Below are 15,344 nucleotides of genomic sequence, written 5' to 3'. Positions count from 1 at the left end.
TCTAGTATTTGTTGTCCATTTCTACAGAGGAAATCAATTCAAAATGAAATGTCTGATTTAGTCATGAAAGAAAATGTTTCGGTATAAATAATAAATCCAAATGGACTCCCTCTGTTATTGGCAATCAAAGAGGTTTATTTTACCAAAGATGGAGTCAAAAAATGATGGTTTCTTTTTACTTTTGGAGTTTGATTTGAAAAACAGTTTAAAAAATATTTTGTAGATGTGCTAGTAAAATCAAGCATAACCGAGCAATTTAATCATGTTTGTTTAATATGGCTTTATACTTTTCAAGAGGCATTTAACCAAGCTTGGCTGTATTCAGGTAATGTCCTTGGACTTGAAAAGCTAAACACAAATAGCTAAACTGAATGCTTACTTTGAAGAAAATGTTACTGTTTGGTTGATTTTTCTGTGAAGGTACAGTTCCTCATCTTTACTTTGACTTCATGTACAAACTGCCCATAAAATCCAAAAAATTTACCAAATATACATCGTGACAACAGTACATTAATCAAACACAGTACTGATGTACTGTGTTTATTTTTTAGAAAACCTAAGCGAATGCTGAATTTCCATTAATAAAAAGACTGTCTGTTTCATCTCCTCTGTTGCTGTGATGATCCAAAAGAGCCCAATTTGTCTTTCAGTCAGATTTAAAACATGGAAAGTGCAAGCTAAAGTAAGTATGACTGTGTGTATACATGTAAATACACTTTATGTATGTATCCATGTATGTATGTATGTATGTATGTGTAATATATGCAGATGCAGGGGTTAATTTTATTTATGTATTTACATCAATACTCTTTTTGAATTTTTACAAACTACAAATATATAAATCACATACAAACAGTGTAAATTTAGACCTGCAACTTTAGAGGTGTAAAAAGGTGACAAGACACAAAACTAAAATCAGTAGAGGGGTACGGTGGTATTAATTAAAGCAAGATAAAGTTTTAGTGATGTTAATACACAATTGAAGGTTTTTGGATGATTTAAGATCAAAATACAACGAAGACATAACATCACAAAACATAATCACAAAACATTAAGTAAAACTATCTTGAGGTACACTCTGTATGTCTGTTCTGATGTCCCTGGGATCCTCTGCAGAATCATGCTAAGGGGTCCTCCTATCTGATGTGTGAGCCATATAAACCATATCACGCTCTCTCCTTTTAAACGCTTTGCTCCATATGTCAGTCTAAGAACAGTAGATAAAAAACACCGGTATTAATTCTATCACCTGCATTGGTCTATTCAAACTTGCTCCCTAGGATTTTCCTTTAATACATTTTCAGATATAAAATAATATTTATACTATGGCCTGGGATGAATACTTCATTTGTATTAGTAACTGAGAGATGTGCATCCATTGTACTCGGTATGCCCTATTTTTTAAATTCAATATTTAATCAAGAATCTATCTCACTTCATTTCTCTCTACTTTCAAATTAGTTCAGAGTTTTAACTAGACCTTGTTTTAAAATGATGTGTACCTAGGAGAAGTGCAATCAAATCCATATATTGGCTGGAATGGTGCTGCAGACGTTGCTGCTGGAAAAGCAGGAGTTATATTTCGTGCTCTCGGCATGTGAAACAATTGGAACATGTCTTCTCTTATCCGAGCTGGACTTTCTAAACACCACTGCCTGTTGGCATTTACAAAACATAGGTAATAGCTGTATTTTACTCTACATTTTCTCAGGCACTAAGTCACAGAAGACAACTCTGGAGGAGACTGGCAAGCAAGCGAAACAAAGAAAGACCCAGAGATGTACTACCCTGCTAGGTTAGTGCAACAAACAGACTATAGAGAGATGCAGATCAGCTTAGCATTATTATTTACTGGCATCAAAGTAGGAGGGGACAGAACAGAAGTTCCTGCTTCATGCTTTTCACCCACTATTTGCCCCCCACTCAGCTTCCCAATTGAAAACATCAACGGATTAGTTGAAATTACACAGAAGTAAAGGCTCATGTTTGTAGTATATCTAAGACTACTGTAAACGCATGTATCATAACTATGTAATTTAGTAATTCTCCAGTTTACTGGGCCAAACCCTGCTCAAATTTCACAGCATGGTTACTTTCAGCATTACATTATTATGCCATTGGTGACAGACAATGGAAAATATGCAAGTGTGTAACTTGACACAGCAAGACAGAGGAAGAAAAGGCTGCACTGACAGCTGGCAGAGAACACTGTCTTCTTGGCATTGTGGGTAACTCTCGTCCCAAGATGCCCTCTCTAGCCAGGGAAAGGTCTGGCTGACAGAGAGGCCTACGGGTAAATGCTGGCGTCTGGCGCCTGTTGAGACGCAGGATTACATGAGACCTTACAGCACACTTTGTGCCAGCGGGGCTGTATATCTTTCTCCGCTGGGTTTTAGCTCCATGTGGCGAGATTTTATTCCTCTCTGTAGATACTCGCAGACTAACAGGACACAAGGAGGGAACATTGAAGCATTACGAATAAAGCCACTTCAACAGAGCACATTTACCAGTGCTTAGGCTGAAGCGATAAGTCATTATAATTGTCTGCTGACTTTAAATGCCATCACAAAATGATCATATTAGTTTAGTTTTACTGAGTTCTGTTTTTTGCATTTACCAAACTGCAAAAACAAACTAATTAAAAAGTAGCAAAATGAGATATTAAAGTTTTGGGAAAATCAGAAACTTTCACTGCCTGACCATGGGATGACCACGAATTAAAAGTTATCTGAGAAAAATTAATTTACTTAACATAATTGCAAATGTCAGTTTTAATACACTTCAAGCTCAGCTTTGAATGTCTTTTCAAAATGCTCTGCTGTTTGTTTGCTTGTATAGTTAATTTGTTTCTGTAAGACACAATTTGTGTTCAACAGCTGTCTACCTCCCTTGTGTGACTCTTCTTAGGAACTAAACTCAAAACTTACAGTCTATTTTGCACAGTCCTGTTCAATTTTAAATGCATCTTAATTACAAAGAAGACCTTCTTTTGGGGTTCAACAATCACACACCACAAAACAGCCGAGACACAGTTGCACTGTTATGTGATTTGGGTTGCTGCATCTCGCCACACTGAAGCAATTAGCAAATAAAGTTGTGCTTCTCTTCCATACTCTGCCTTTTCCTCACTAGACACTCTTGTTCGCATACACACTCACTCTTTTATAACTCATAAGCCATCAGAGACAACAAAAGCCAGAATGAGAACTTGCTGCAGGAAATGAACCTTAGACACTGTATGTGCATCCCAGTTGTATCAGGACATTAAGAAAACTCCCCTCATTTGTCTCCATATTGCTATGGTGATGCTCTTCTCCTTCAACGGTGTAAACTCCGTTGCCCAAACACACAAAGTTTAAATAGAAGCACAATTTTAGAAGTTGTGACGTAGGTGGGTCTTCGTAGCCACCTGCTTTTCATTATACCCCAAACTAAAATCAATGTGAGCTATTAACATCCTCACAGGCTAAGACCACACATATGATCAAGAGTATGCTAATGAAAGTAGTATGCCCATTTAACTGGAAATGCAAATCCTCCTTTACCCGTCATAGTTCGGCAGATATAATAGCAGTAGTACAAACACAGCATCATGTCAATGGCCTACTCACTGTATAAGCAAAGTTTAGAAATGTATCAATTGGCTTTACACACAAAACAAAGTACTCATGTCATTACCTTATTGTTCATGAAGGCTTTGAGACATTGGACAACTTTATGCTGGTTCTTTTTGTCAATCTTCTCTTGCCTAGAGAGAAAGGAGTAAAGAGGAGCATTTAGTGCCTAATTTACAGCAGGAAGACAATCAAATACAGAGTGTATAGAGGGCGGTTGTGTACATGCTCATACCGATAAAGAACTCAACAGGAAAATTCACTTAGACAAATACAAATACTACTTTTTTAGCTATGTTTAGTAAAATATCAGATTTGCATTATTATTCTGTTAAATTAATAAGCAGGGTGAATATTAATAAATTAGAAAATGCATTTTTCTATTTACAATATTACTATGGATTCACAAGTAATTATAGCAAAAAAGCAGGTGTTTGTGCAAGAACACACACGAGTGAATGCAAAAACTTACTGTTTCTTAAATAGCAACCTCTCCAAAACGTCCAACAGCAGTCCGAGACCCTCATGCCCAAAGCTCTGCACCCAGCTGAAAAAACAAACATTAAATCAATACCACAACAGAGTCAGACTGACAACTGACAAAAACAATTTCATACTCATCAACCACCATGGAAAGCTTTAGACAGAAAAAAAAAAAAAAAAAACAGCACTCTGTGCTGAGGAGAAAAGGAGCAGTAGTAAACACTGGACTGTAGGCTTGATACAGAAGACTGCACTCGAATAGTACACAGAGTGAAACAGCAAGTTGGAAGCACATTAACACAGTTCAAACTATACGAGGAAAAAAAATCGTATAATGGTGTGAAATATACGCTTACTATTTTGCCTCTGAAATTCCATGTTTGCTACACTTTAACCAGGATATGTTCAATAAGCTGGCATACAGGCATTGACTGAGTTTAATTTATGTTCCATGTTCCATGTTTATATGCCTTAACACAGAGACACAGCATCAAAACAATGTAGCCTTGTTTTTCATTTTACTCAACGAGATTTTTTTCTTAGGAAAGCAATTATCAACAAATCAATAAAGCGATGCATTTGTTTAAGCCAATCCAAAACTCAGCTTAAAAAAATCTGTCTGAACACATACAGTAAAGGCAATGAGTTTGTGTTGTCTTATTTGACAGAAATCTATGCATTTTCCTGTTTATATATATATATACATACAATTGCTACACAGAAATATCTCTTACATTGAATAACACAAACAAAATCGGTTAAAAAACACTCTTTGTGGGACACTAAAAATCCCCCTATACAGAGAGAAAAATATAAAAAGACAAAAAAAAAATCACAATGCAGAGAGAGAAGTTTGGGGTCAGGGGACAGAATTAGATTCTTATGGAAGTTATATTTGAAGGAAGTGATATTTATGAGTTGTGTCTCTCCAAAGGAGGTTAAGCAAGTTCACACCTCTCCATCAAAAAAAGCTACAGAAAGTTCACATTTTCTTGCCGTTCTTTATGTGAATTTAGACACATCTTATAGAGAAGGTGCCCTTGGTGGATCTCAAAGACTGTTGCCTGTGATTAAAGAGTAATATCGAAAGCTTAGAACCAACATATAACACAGATTTCTTTTTTTTTTTTAAAGGGCACAGTTCCTCCCATTTACTCAAAGAGCAGGGATGGGATCAGCAAGTTCTGATTCTAGCGGAAAGTTGTTGGGGGAGGGGGGGGGCAGCGACTTCCAATCGCTGGGCCGTTTACAATCGTCGTCAACAAGCTATCGTTAACGTCGTTACCATCGCGCGGGAGTATCAGCGACAATAAAGTGTTCAAACTTGTGAAATCGGCGTTCAAATAAATGAAATCCACGGATCCGCAGTAAATTCCCATCCCTGAAAAAAAGCGGAATTCCGCGAATTCGCGGAAAAATCACATCCCTGAAGAGCCATTCTTTGAAAATGCCGATGTTGAGTGTGTCTACAAAGAGATTCAGACTAACGAACCAAATCCCTAACCCTGACCCCAACTGAAGTCTACAATAGTAGATAACGGGAATATCAGTAATATAAGTTATTAACAACAGTTTTGTGTCAGACACAAAAGAAAGGACAGTGTTTTTATCAATGTGATATCAATACGTTTTTAATAAATCTAATGTTTGGCTTCCATAAAATAAAACTTATAGCAGAGTTTTTCACTTAAGGTAGACACAATCGATAGAAACAAAAGCAGAAATAACTTTTCAAAGAGAAGTTTTACTGTTAAGCAAATAATCAGTCCTGCAATCAATCAGACTTTATTTGTATCGCGCTTTTCATACAAACAGAAATTGCACTGCAGAACAAAAAAGGAGCGGAAATATGAGCTGATATGACTTTGCAAAGTTAGATGAAAACCTTTAGGTATGCAGAAAACATACAAAGGCACCATGAGCGGGACTACTACCTCCCTCTTGACTGAACCTGAATCCCTTTTCGGAACATTAGCATTCACAGTTGCTGCTCTAATCAACAAGCTGCATGCCTCCAGCATCAAATCTACAGAAATTCTCAAGGTGACAAGATAAAATGAGAAGCTGTTATCTGAATTTAATTTCTTGAAAAAAAAGTAAAAGGCAGAGTGTGCCACTCATGAGTTCCTTTATCTGTTGTTACAATGTCAGGTATGAAATAACCAATTTGATTTATTTTGCATTAAAAACTAATAGGAATTCTAAATAATATAGTATTTAATATTTTACCGCTTGTTTATTTCTTTGGTCTTACTTAACTTGCATCTATGCTGGTCACATAGATAACAGGTGAATTGCCTTCGAGTCACAACAAAGAATCTCCACAAAAACTGATTTAGTTGTGTTTGATTTGAGTGCAGTGGTTCCATAAGCATTAAGTGCACACATTAAATGTGTATGTGCATGCCATGAATTTAAAGGATAAAATGACTGGGACTTTCAGTTTGTTGAATATAGTACAATTTTACATGTAAATACTGCAAACTCTCAACCATCTTGTGCATGTACACTGCCATTCAAAAGTTTGGGGTCATCCAGGCAATTTTATGTTTTCCATGAAAACTCACACTTTTATTCATGTGCTAACATAACTGTACGAGGGTTTTCTAATAATCAATGAGCCTTTCAACACAATTAGCTAACACAATGTAGCATTAGAACACAGAAGTGATGGTTGCTGGAAATGTTCCTCTGTACCCCGATGGAGATATTCCATTAAAAAAAAAAAAAAAATCTGCCGTTTCCAGCTAGAATATGAGTCATTTACCACATCAACAATTTCTGATTAATTTAATGTTATCTTCACTGACCAAAACCTGCTTTTCTTTCAAAAATAAGTACATTTATAAATGACCCCAAACTTTTGAATGGCAGTGTATTTCTATACAAGTTCTAGTCTTTCTGTCCACATTACTACCTGGAAGCTAGATGTACTACTTTGCAAAAGGTTCAGGGCAGGTGCTACTGCTTTTGATGTACTGGTGAGTTTGTTTTGAAAAATTATGCAGAAAAACTTCAACATCAGTCATCCAGGTAATTGATTTAGCCAAGGTGAGCGATGTACAAGGCAAGCGTAGCATGTCGTCATGGTGTACTTGACGGTTTAAATAGTCAAGGGCATTCATTGTATGAATGAATTCAAAACCTTATAATTTCCCTTTCATCGTGATTTAAGCATGCATGCTGGCAGAGGAAGGCTGACTTAAAATCACCATGGTTATGAAAACATTTTTCTTGACTGCTTTCAAGCAGACACAAAAAAAGAAAATTCTATAGCATAATAATATAGGACTATGTGTATATGACTGGGTCAGGGAAATGAAGGATGCAGACAAAAACTGTTAATGCCCTGCAAAAGAAGGCAGGGAACGCTGCTGCTAAGGTAGATGATGTCAGGGAAGACAAGCAAACTACAGTTGTGACTGGGCTATGGGTTCTGTCATTCTGGAGTCAAAGTAGGCAGGGCAGAGGTCTTGACAAGAGCTCCAATGAAATGAATAGCTTAGTGCCAACTGCATGCTAATTTTTAAATCAGCGCGTGAGTCAAAGCAAAGGAAAATAACCAGCTGATCTATAACAGGAATTACTGCAGAGGAAACCAACATGTCTGCACTATCAGGCTCTGCTGCAACAAAATCTGAAAGACATTTGCCTTGAAACAAGTGACGGAAAAGAGGAAGGGGATCGTCGTGGCATAAGTGAGCTTTCAAAGGCTTTTTGAAGTTTTTGGCTTTCAGATATTTTGGAGATGTCAGAGGACAGAAAGAGACAATATAGCAGTTTTTAACATTGCCTGGGGAACAAAAAACTACACAAGGGAGAGGCAATAATTCATTTACAGAGTGTTTCTTTCTGTCCTTATTGAAGGTCAGGGAGAGAAATAAAGCAGGGCAATTTTATTTATCGTGCATGTTGTGCTAAATCACACTACTATTAGACTCCTTTTGCCAACAAGAATATGCCGCTTTAATGCCCACGCTGTGCCGACTACAGACACCGGTTCCCCGACAGATTTTGTCCAGTGACAGTTCTATCAAATGGCTATTTGTCACTGTTGGTAAATAGAAGGAAAGGCACCATTCCATTGATAAATTCTATTAATAGAAAAAGAAAAAAGAAAGAAAAAACGGAGTCAACTAAGTCTGAAGGACATTATGGTTTGTCTGTACTACAGCAAACTTGTGTTGTTGTTGTTGTTTTTACAGCAGTGTCAGTACTACTAGCCGCAACACGTTAAATATCGCTGAAGTAGTAAACAGATTGTTTGACAGTAGCTGTTTCAGAAATCAGAGCACAGAACGACACAAACTGTGAAACGGCTGACCAAAAATTCTGAAAATCGCCAAAACCTACCAGGAATCAGTTTGTAGTTCATTTGGGTAATTAATGGGGCATCATGACCCCCCAAAAACCACAACCATTCTGGCAGAAATTTAAAAAGATGTAACTGACCATGTGTGACCAATTTAGGGATAAAATCCAGCCAAATCCGTCTGCCAGTTTCTTTATCCTTGTGCAGTTAAGTGGTTTGTATTTGACATACTGTCTGTCTAGATTTTAAAATGATTAAAGCATTTTATCTTCTGCTTGCTAATCTAACAAGCTCTTGCAGCCCTTGGGTTTCATTAGTTCCTAACATCTGGCACCCCTCCCACACCCCAAATGAGAAAACTTCAATCACATTCGCTGACTAAAACGTCCTCAATGTTTGGAGCAGCATTGTGCGAAAATGATCAGAAAACAGTTTCCACAATTTCTTTTGGTGCAGAGAAACCACAGGAATGATTTGCATGATTGTTACCTGTTCACATTGTGACTGTCATTAAATATTTAGTAACCCACGGAGAACACAGAAGTAACACGCACAGTTTCATGGCACGGCATGGCTTGGGTTACCTTCAGTTGTCACACAAGTCACAGAGCAGATCTGCACATGTGGTTGTCACAGATGCAGCAAAGTGTGTCATCATTTGTCATGATTTTTCATTAGTGCTGAATGACAAAGATGAAATCTGGCTCTGTTCTAAAACCAGAACATACCCAGAAAAAATATGGTTGTAGTAGTATCGGTCTATCTTAAACTAACACTCATTTTTCTGTCTGGTTCATGTGCGATTTAAATTTCTTGAAATGTTCTCCTATATCATACATCAGTCTCCCAAGTTATGGATGAAACACTGTATACTACGTTTATTCAATTTTTGTACATGCAATAAACAGTAATTATTCTTCACTCTGATATCAGAGCCCAATGTAATCACACCTCACTATCAACATTGCAAAAGAAGTGCAGCAATACTGAGCTGAGGACTATCATGTCCAAAAGACACCAAGAAACAGAGTGAGGGGGAAAGCATTAAAAAAAAGAAAACAAATTCATCATCCCATTCCCAGGGAAACAAAAACAGTCATAAATCAAAGAGAAAAATGAGGCGCCTTATCTGGCTAACTTCACAGCTAAGGTAGCTTGACTTCTAACAGAGTCTCAGGAGAATGCCTCCAAGGTTCCCAGGCAGAGCAGCGCGGCGTTGCACTCCGCTAAAGCAGTTATGAAGCAGAAATAAAAAATTAACTTAAAATGTTGTCCGAGGATTGCAAGGTAACTGACTACAGGAGGGCTCTCTAGGGATGGAAAAAGAAGGAGGCTGAAGTCACAGTAATGTGGGACATCTGAAATAAAGGAAAGGTCATTTTATACAGGGAGCCCTGAATTACATCAGTCTAGCAGGCAACAGCCACACACACTGCTTCTATAAACTACGGTATTTTAAATAGATAAAATGGCCCAGATATTCATGTATTTTGACACAGGTGTGAAATAATGTACACGATTACATATTTACTTTTAATATTAACAAAAAAACTAAAATATATATTTACAGTTGGCCAAATCAACAAAATAAAAGTCTTTTTGAGAAAATTAATCAAAGCAGATTCTCAGGCAGCACTTAAAAAGTCACATTGTACCTTGTAATATTATACAATTAACGTGACTTCCTCAAACTTTGAAATTCAAAATTGTGATTTAGACCATTCAAATTCAAATTTAAATGATCAGAATTTTGGTAGCACAATGAGAGTGATGACAGAAATAAATGTAATACTAAAAATTAAATATTAAATTATTCGATTCATTATTAAAACAATGGAATACATAGCCTACTACTTTAACATAACATGGATAGGAAATAAAACACTCCTACGTGTGTGTTATTTTTCGTCATTACTGAGGCAGAACTTTGCAGCTGTATTGTACTAGAATACATTATCCTGATATATTTTTCTTTCAGGAGCCCCATCCTCCTGTTTGTAAATGGGATGAGCAATACATTAGAAATACTTAGCAGTCCATTTAAACACAAACTGCAAACTCAGCAATAAATATGCAAACAAATTACGACTTCTATGTATGGAAATGACTATTTTCATCATTGTCAGCTTTAATTAATACGACTGTGTCGGTCAAAACTAAACATCATTCTCTTTTTAAAGGATTAAGTACAACACATGTCTGATCTTTTCTATTAGTTAGCATAACATTTGAGGCTGTTCCCAATTAAGTGGTCGTTGAACTAATAATAACAATGAACTAAAGTGAAAGAAGAAAAGGCATTTGTAGGTATATTTTGTATTATGACAATACTGTCAGTATGATCAGTTTAAGCAACTGTGACTCGTTCTGTGCAGTTTATGGGTGGTAGGTTTATGGGAGATGGGGAGAGCATTCAAGGTTTCCCTTACACATTGGTATAAGGAAGAGGGATGTTAAACTTTCCACCGCTGTATAGTCAAACTGAAAAAAATAAATCTGGAGCCTTAAACCTGAAGGTCAGTTTTAATATAATATCAAAAACCAATTTCCACTTGTTTGTCAGATCCATTTATCAAATCCGTTTAATACAATTACATCTTGTAGCCTTGCAGTTCCTGTGAGCTCATACTATGGCCTCTCTTCACAGGAAGGGAGAGAGAGCCGGCGCAGCTCAGGTGGATAAGGTATAGAGGAGTCAGAGGCGAGCATCGCGAGGTGAGGCTGCAGAGCTGCAAGAAGTTCCAAATTACCTCGAAGTCTCTCTGCTCTGCCAGAGAGTGCCTGATGGGAGAGCATATAAGTCTGTCAGCCCATACTTGCGGGATGCAATCATTGGATTGGGGAAACGTGCGAGAGTTGCTTCATCAGTGCCAAGAAAGTCACACTGATCAGCATCCAAAAACAGTGGCAGACAAAATGCCTTTACTGCCAAATCAATCCCACAACTCAGGACTGTAATGGCGCTGTAAGATAGCTAGGGGTTACTGCTGTCGGCCCACTGTTTCTAGCCAAGGCAGATTTATGGTCCAGTCCAAACTGTGTCATTATTCATGAGCCTGGCAATCTGTTTTATCAGTGGTGACTTCATCGAAGTTCAGTGTCTACCGGCGATGTTTTCCTCGAGGAGTACACGGTTGAGGTTCCCATAAAGAGAAGTGGGAAAACATACACTGCTGTTCTTCGCATTAGATTATAGGACTGCCATGACACCTGATGTAGCCAGGTATGATGAACACAAAGATTTCTAACAAAAAATCATTTACTGTGCAGCAGAATTACACGTCTTTAACAGAATCTGTGCAAAACCAATCAACATTATATGTATAAAAAGGCAGTGGTTCTTGAGCTATTGGTTTGGATTTAATTTGATTACAGAGAAGGCAATGACATTAAACTACTGGCCTATACAGAATTGTGATAGTTATACATCCAGAGTTCTGGAGCTATCAGGATTCCCTTTACTATTATAAGACTTAACTGAATGAACAGAAAAAAAACTGCCGAGTGTTCCCTCCAGCTCTACCATATTATCTCCAATTTATGTGGAGGTCATCATACATTGAATAGGCAATTATGTCATCAGATATTCTTTTTGAATGAAGAGATTAAAAGTAAAAACGACATTCCTCTACAGTGGGTGTTGCCTTATGGGATGTTTGCAGCCATAATGTTGTAGCAGGAACAAGTCCATTTTGAGGCAGTTTTTAAGAGTTAATCAGCCCTAAAGGTGCTTTGTCAGCTCATTTTAACTTGCAACAGTTTCTGAGGGCTCCTGTAATGTGTTTTGCTTGGATAGCACAGCATTGTGCATGATGCATCCTGTGTAGACACAGACAGATGACCAGAGATGCTGCTGCTACATCTTTATAAATGACACACTCTGAAAGACAGCGTGAAAAATGCTAAATGTCAGAGAAAATGATTCTGAGAGAAATGTGGGTGAGAGTACTTTTACTGCCACAGTAACTGAATTAGCTGGCAGTTGCAAACCCCACTCTAAGAAGGTGACCTGGCTGTAGACATTAAACAGAGCAGAAATTTTACTAAGTAATGATGTAACAATGTTCTGAAATGATGTGAAAATGTATTGATTTTGGTCAAACAACATCAAATTTCCATGGCTTATGATCTCCGAACCCTTGATCAACAACTGAAATAGCTAAAAGCTGGAACACCCCTAAAGCATGACCGTACACTACACTCTGCTTGGCAGATGATCAGACCACAATCACATGAAAATTAAATGTATGTTTAAGTCATAATGGGAGAAATAAGATGTAAACAAAGTATTATTAAAAACATGGCATTTTTTGGTGATCTGACGATGTGGTAGGTCAAGCGGTGTATTGATTAGCAAACAAATTCCGAGAGAAACAATAGAGAGGACACTTTAACAGAGAGGAAATCCATTTCCATAATTTTGTACTCTACCTGACAGGGTTGCTGGTGAGGGACACTCTCAATGAGTCTAGACAGGCAAACAGACGTTCGTCCATCACCCCTGACTTGAGCTCACCAAGGAATTCTTGAGGAGATATCTGATGGCTGCTTCTCAAGCTACCCTGAAAAACAGAAAGGAAAAAGAAAACTCTTTATTTTCAGCATGCAAAATATGATTAAAAGTGAGGCCAAAAAAATAAGAACAGTTACAAAAGCAACAAGAAAAGCACTCAGAGAGCGCAGTACTCCATTAAGGTTGCTCAGTCGTTTTTTCATTTCCGTCTCGATAAGACCGCAGCAGTGAATTTGTCACAGGATCTCAATCATGTAATCGTCAGCAGGCAAGTGACAGCGTTCACTTGTTGTCAGAGTTACAGTGACGCGGTGCCACTATCTCGCAATGATACAGAAATCCTTAACAAAGATCCAGACTATAAGCAGCATCACTGTCAAAATCTAATCAGGTGGTCCTTGTGTCATTTTTGACTTTTCCTGGAAACTTTTATCCAAATCCATTGTTATGTTTTTGAGTAATGTTGCATACCGAAAGACAAACGTAAGCCGATCACCACATAACCCCACTGCGTTCCTTGGCAGAGTAAAAAATGTGTAGAATGGACAGTACTGCCCACATGTGTCTTTATAAACCTTACAGTCTTAACAATTTTGTCAGGAGTATGCAACCGTCACCAGCACTCATTAAGCTGCTTGAGAACTTCTTGAAAACCTAGCCATGTCACAAAATGACAGATCATTGTCAGGGTGGATTTTCCTTTTAAAAGTGACAGGATATTAACAGTTGCACATCTGTTAGAAAACGGTTGGAAACGGACAGTGAAACGAATCAATCAATGCCAGTGTATTTAAGGTTCAGACATATGCTGCATCACCAGTACAAGATGAAACGAGCTTCCCTTATCACGGAGTTGCAAGCAAATCACAAGCCTCTTCCACTGAACAGCATATGGTGGTATATTTACTGTGTTCTCAAACACAATGCTAATCAATCAACAGCAGCTCAAGTGTATTGCAATAGTGCAGGTACATCCATAAAACATGACAGCATCACTGTGTCAGCTATACATTAGCATTAGTATGAGCCTGCCTCAGGGTAGACAAGCAAAGAGGAATCCATCGTTTAGTATGAAGGCAGTGTTTTCTCAGGATTTTAAGCTTCTGATCAGAACCCACAGACTCTTAACTACTGTACCCACATTATAAGTGTGGTGTTCCTGAATTCACAGATGATGTGAAACCTGGACCAATGACAGTCATATACATCATGCAAAAACTATTCCACACTACACAGTTTTTAAAAATTACAGGCATACTTTTATGTCCAACATATTGTCATACTTGGATGTAAAAATAGGCCTCCATTGCAGGTAAAAATGACTTCTTTTAAGCAGTACATTTTTCCAGGCTTTTTAATTATCCTTAACCAAGGCCAATGCTGTGGATAAACCTGAATAAATGCTTATTCCTCTATGTGATAGGAATTTTCCAAACCTTCAAATATTTTACACGAAAACCTCAATAATACACATATACAATAGCAGGTCTCAAATGGCACCTTAATAAAAGGGAACAGAACTAAAGGTTTTGATGTTTATAGAAATTCCATTCACCAGCACATAAATCACAGTAAGTGACACAGCTGTAAATGTACAAGTTTCTCATTGAAATGCACCTGCATGAACTTTCGCTCGTAATAATCCACAAGCATATGGGGGAGAAAAAAAACCTGGATACAGCTTTTTTTGTAGCATGACAAGACAATAGCAAAACACTTCAAACTGAAGTGTTTTGTGCTTTAGAGTGGTAGGGCGGTGACAGAAAGCTGCACTTATTCAATTTATCAATCCGGCTGCACTAATGCCAAGATGTCACATATTATTGGATACATTTTTGATTCATGAAAGGCCTCAGATAATAACCTGCATCACTATCAGTGGGAATAAATAATCTCCAACCCTCGCAGGCTGCCAAAACAATGGAATTATGTCCAGTCTGCCTCTCCGCTGACACATCAACCCCACATCTATAATAAGTCTCCTCAATATTTGACACAAATAAAATTAGCTGTCAAAATCTCACTCAAAAACCCCAGTTATCTTTATTCATCAAGGACTGTGTGTTGTGATGACCAAAAGAACTCCTGTAGAAAGAGAAATTTATTACCAATATAGGATGAGTCAAATCTGTATGAACATGCTGACTGGCAGCCAGGAAAGTTATCGCTTTACCTCTCATGTGATGCTGAGTGGCTAGAATAGTGGTTTCTGGCCTCCGAATATTCGGGCCCTATTAAAGACGAATATCCGGATATTCGTTCCGCCCCATAACGGCCGACGGGGGGCGGCGGCATGGGGTGCGGTGCGCGCGGCGGCGCAGACGGCGGAGGAGACGGCCCGAATATTCGGATCCGTTCGTGTGGTTCGTGCAGCGGTGCGGCAGCGGCTGCGGAGAAGGCCCGAATAGTCGGATCTGTACGT

General features: G+C 38.0%; 1 protein-coding gene across 1 annotated transcript in view; it reads right to left on the bottom strand.

Moving 5' to 3' along the window:
- The window catches only part of LOC110952640 (protein diaphanous homolog 3-like), a 165,909-nt gene that overhangs the window by 134,497 nt on the left and 16,068 nt on the right, over positions 1-15,344 (bottom strand). The window contains 3 exon segments of the mRNA XM_051944694.1: positions 3,679-3,748; positions 4,087-4,161; positions 12,841-12,971. Of these exon segments, the coding sequence (XP_051800654.1) occupies positions 3,679-3,748; positions 4,087-4,161; positions 12,841-12,971 (276 nt within the window).

The sequence above is a fragment of the Acanthochromis polyacanthus genome, chromosome 2 (genome assembly GCF_021347895.1).
Source record: "Acanthochromis polyacanthus isolate Apoly-LR-REF ecotype Palm Island chromosome 2, KAUST_Apoly_ChrSc, whole genome shotgun sequence".
In the NCBI taxonomy this organism is placed as follows: Eukaryota; Metazoa; Chordata; class Actinopteri; family Pomacentridae; genus Acanthochromis; species Acanthochromis polyacanthus.
The sequence above is the reverse complement of the archived record's forward strand: the minus strand, read 5'-3'. Positions and strand labels throughout refer to the sequence as shown.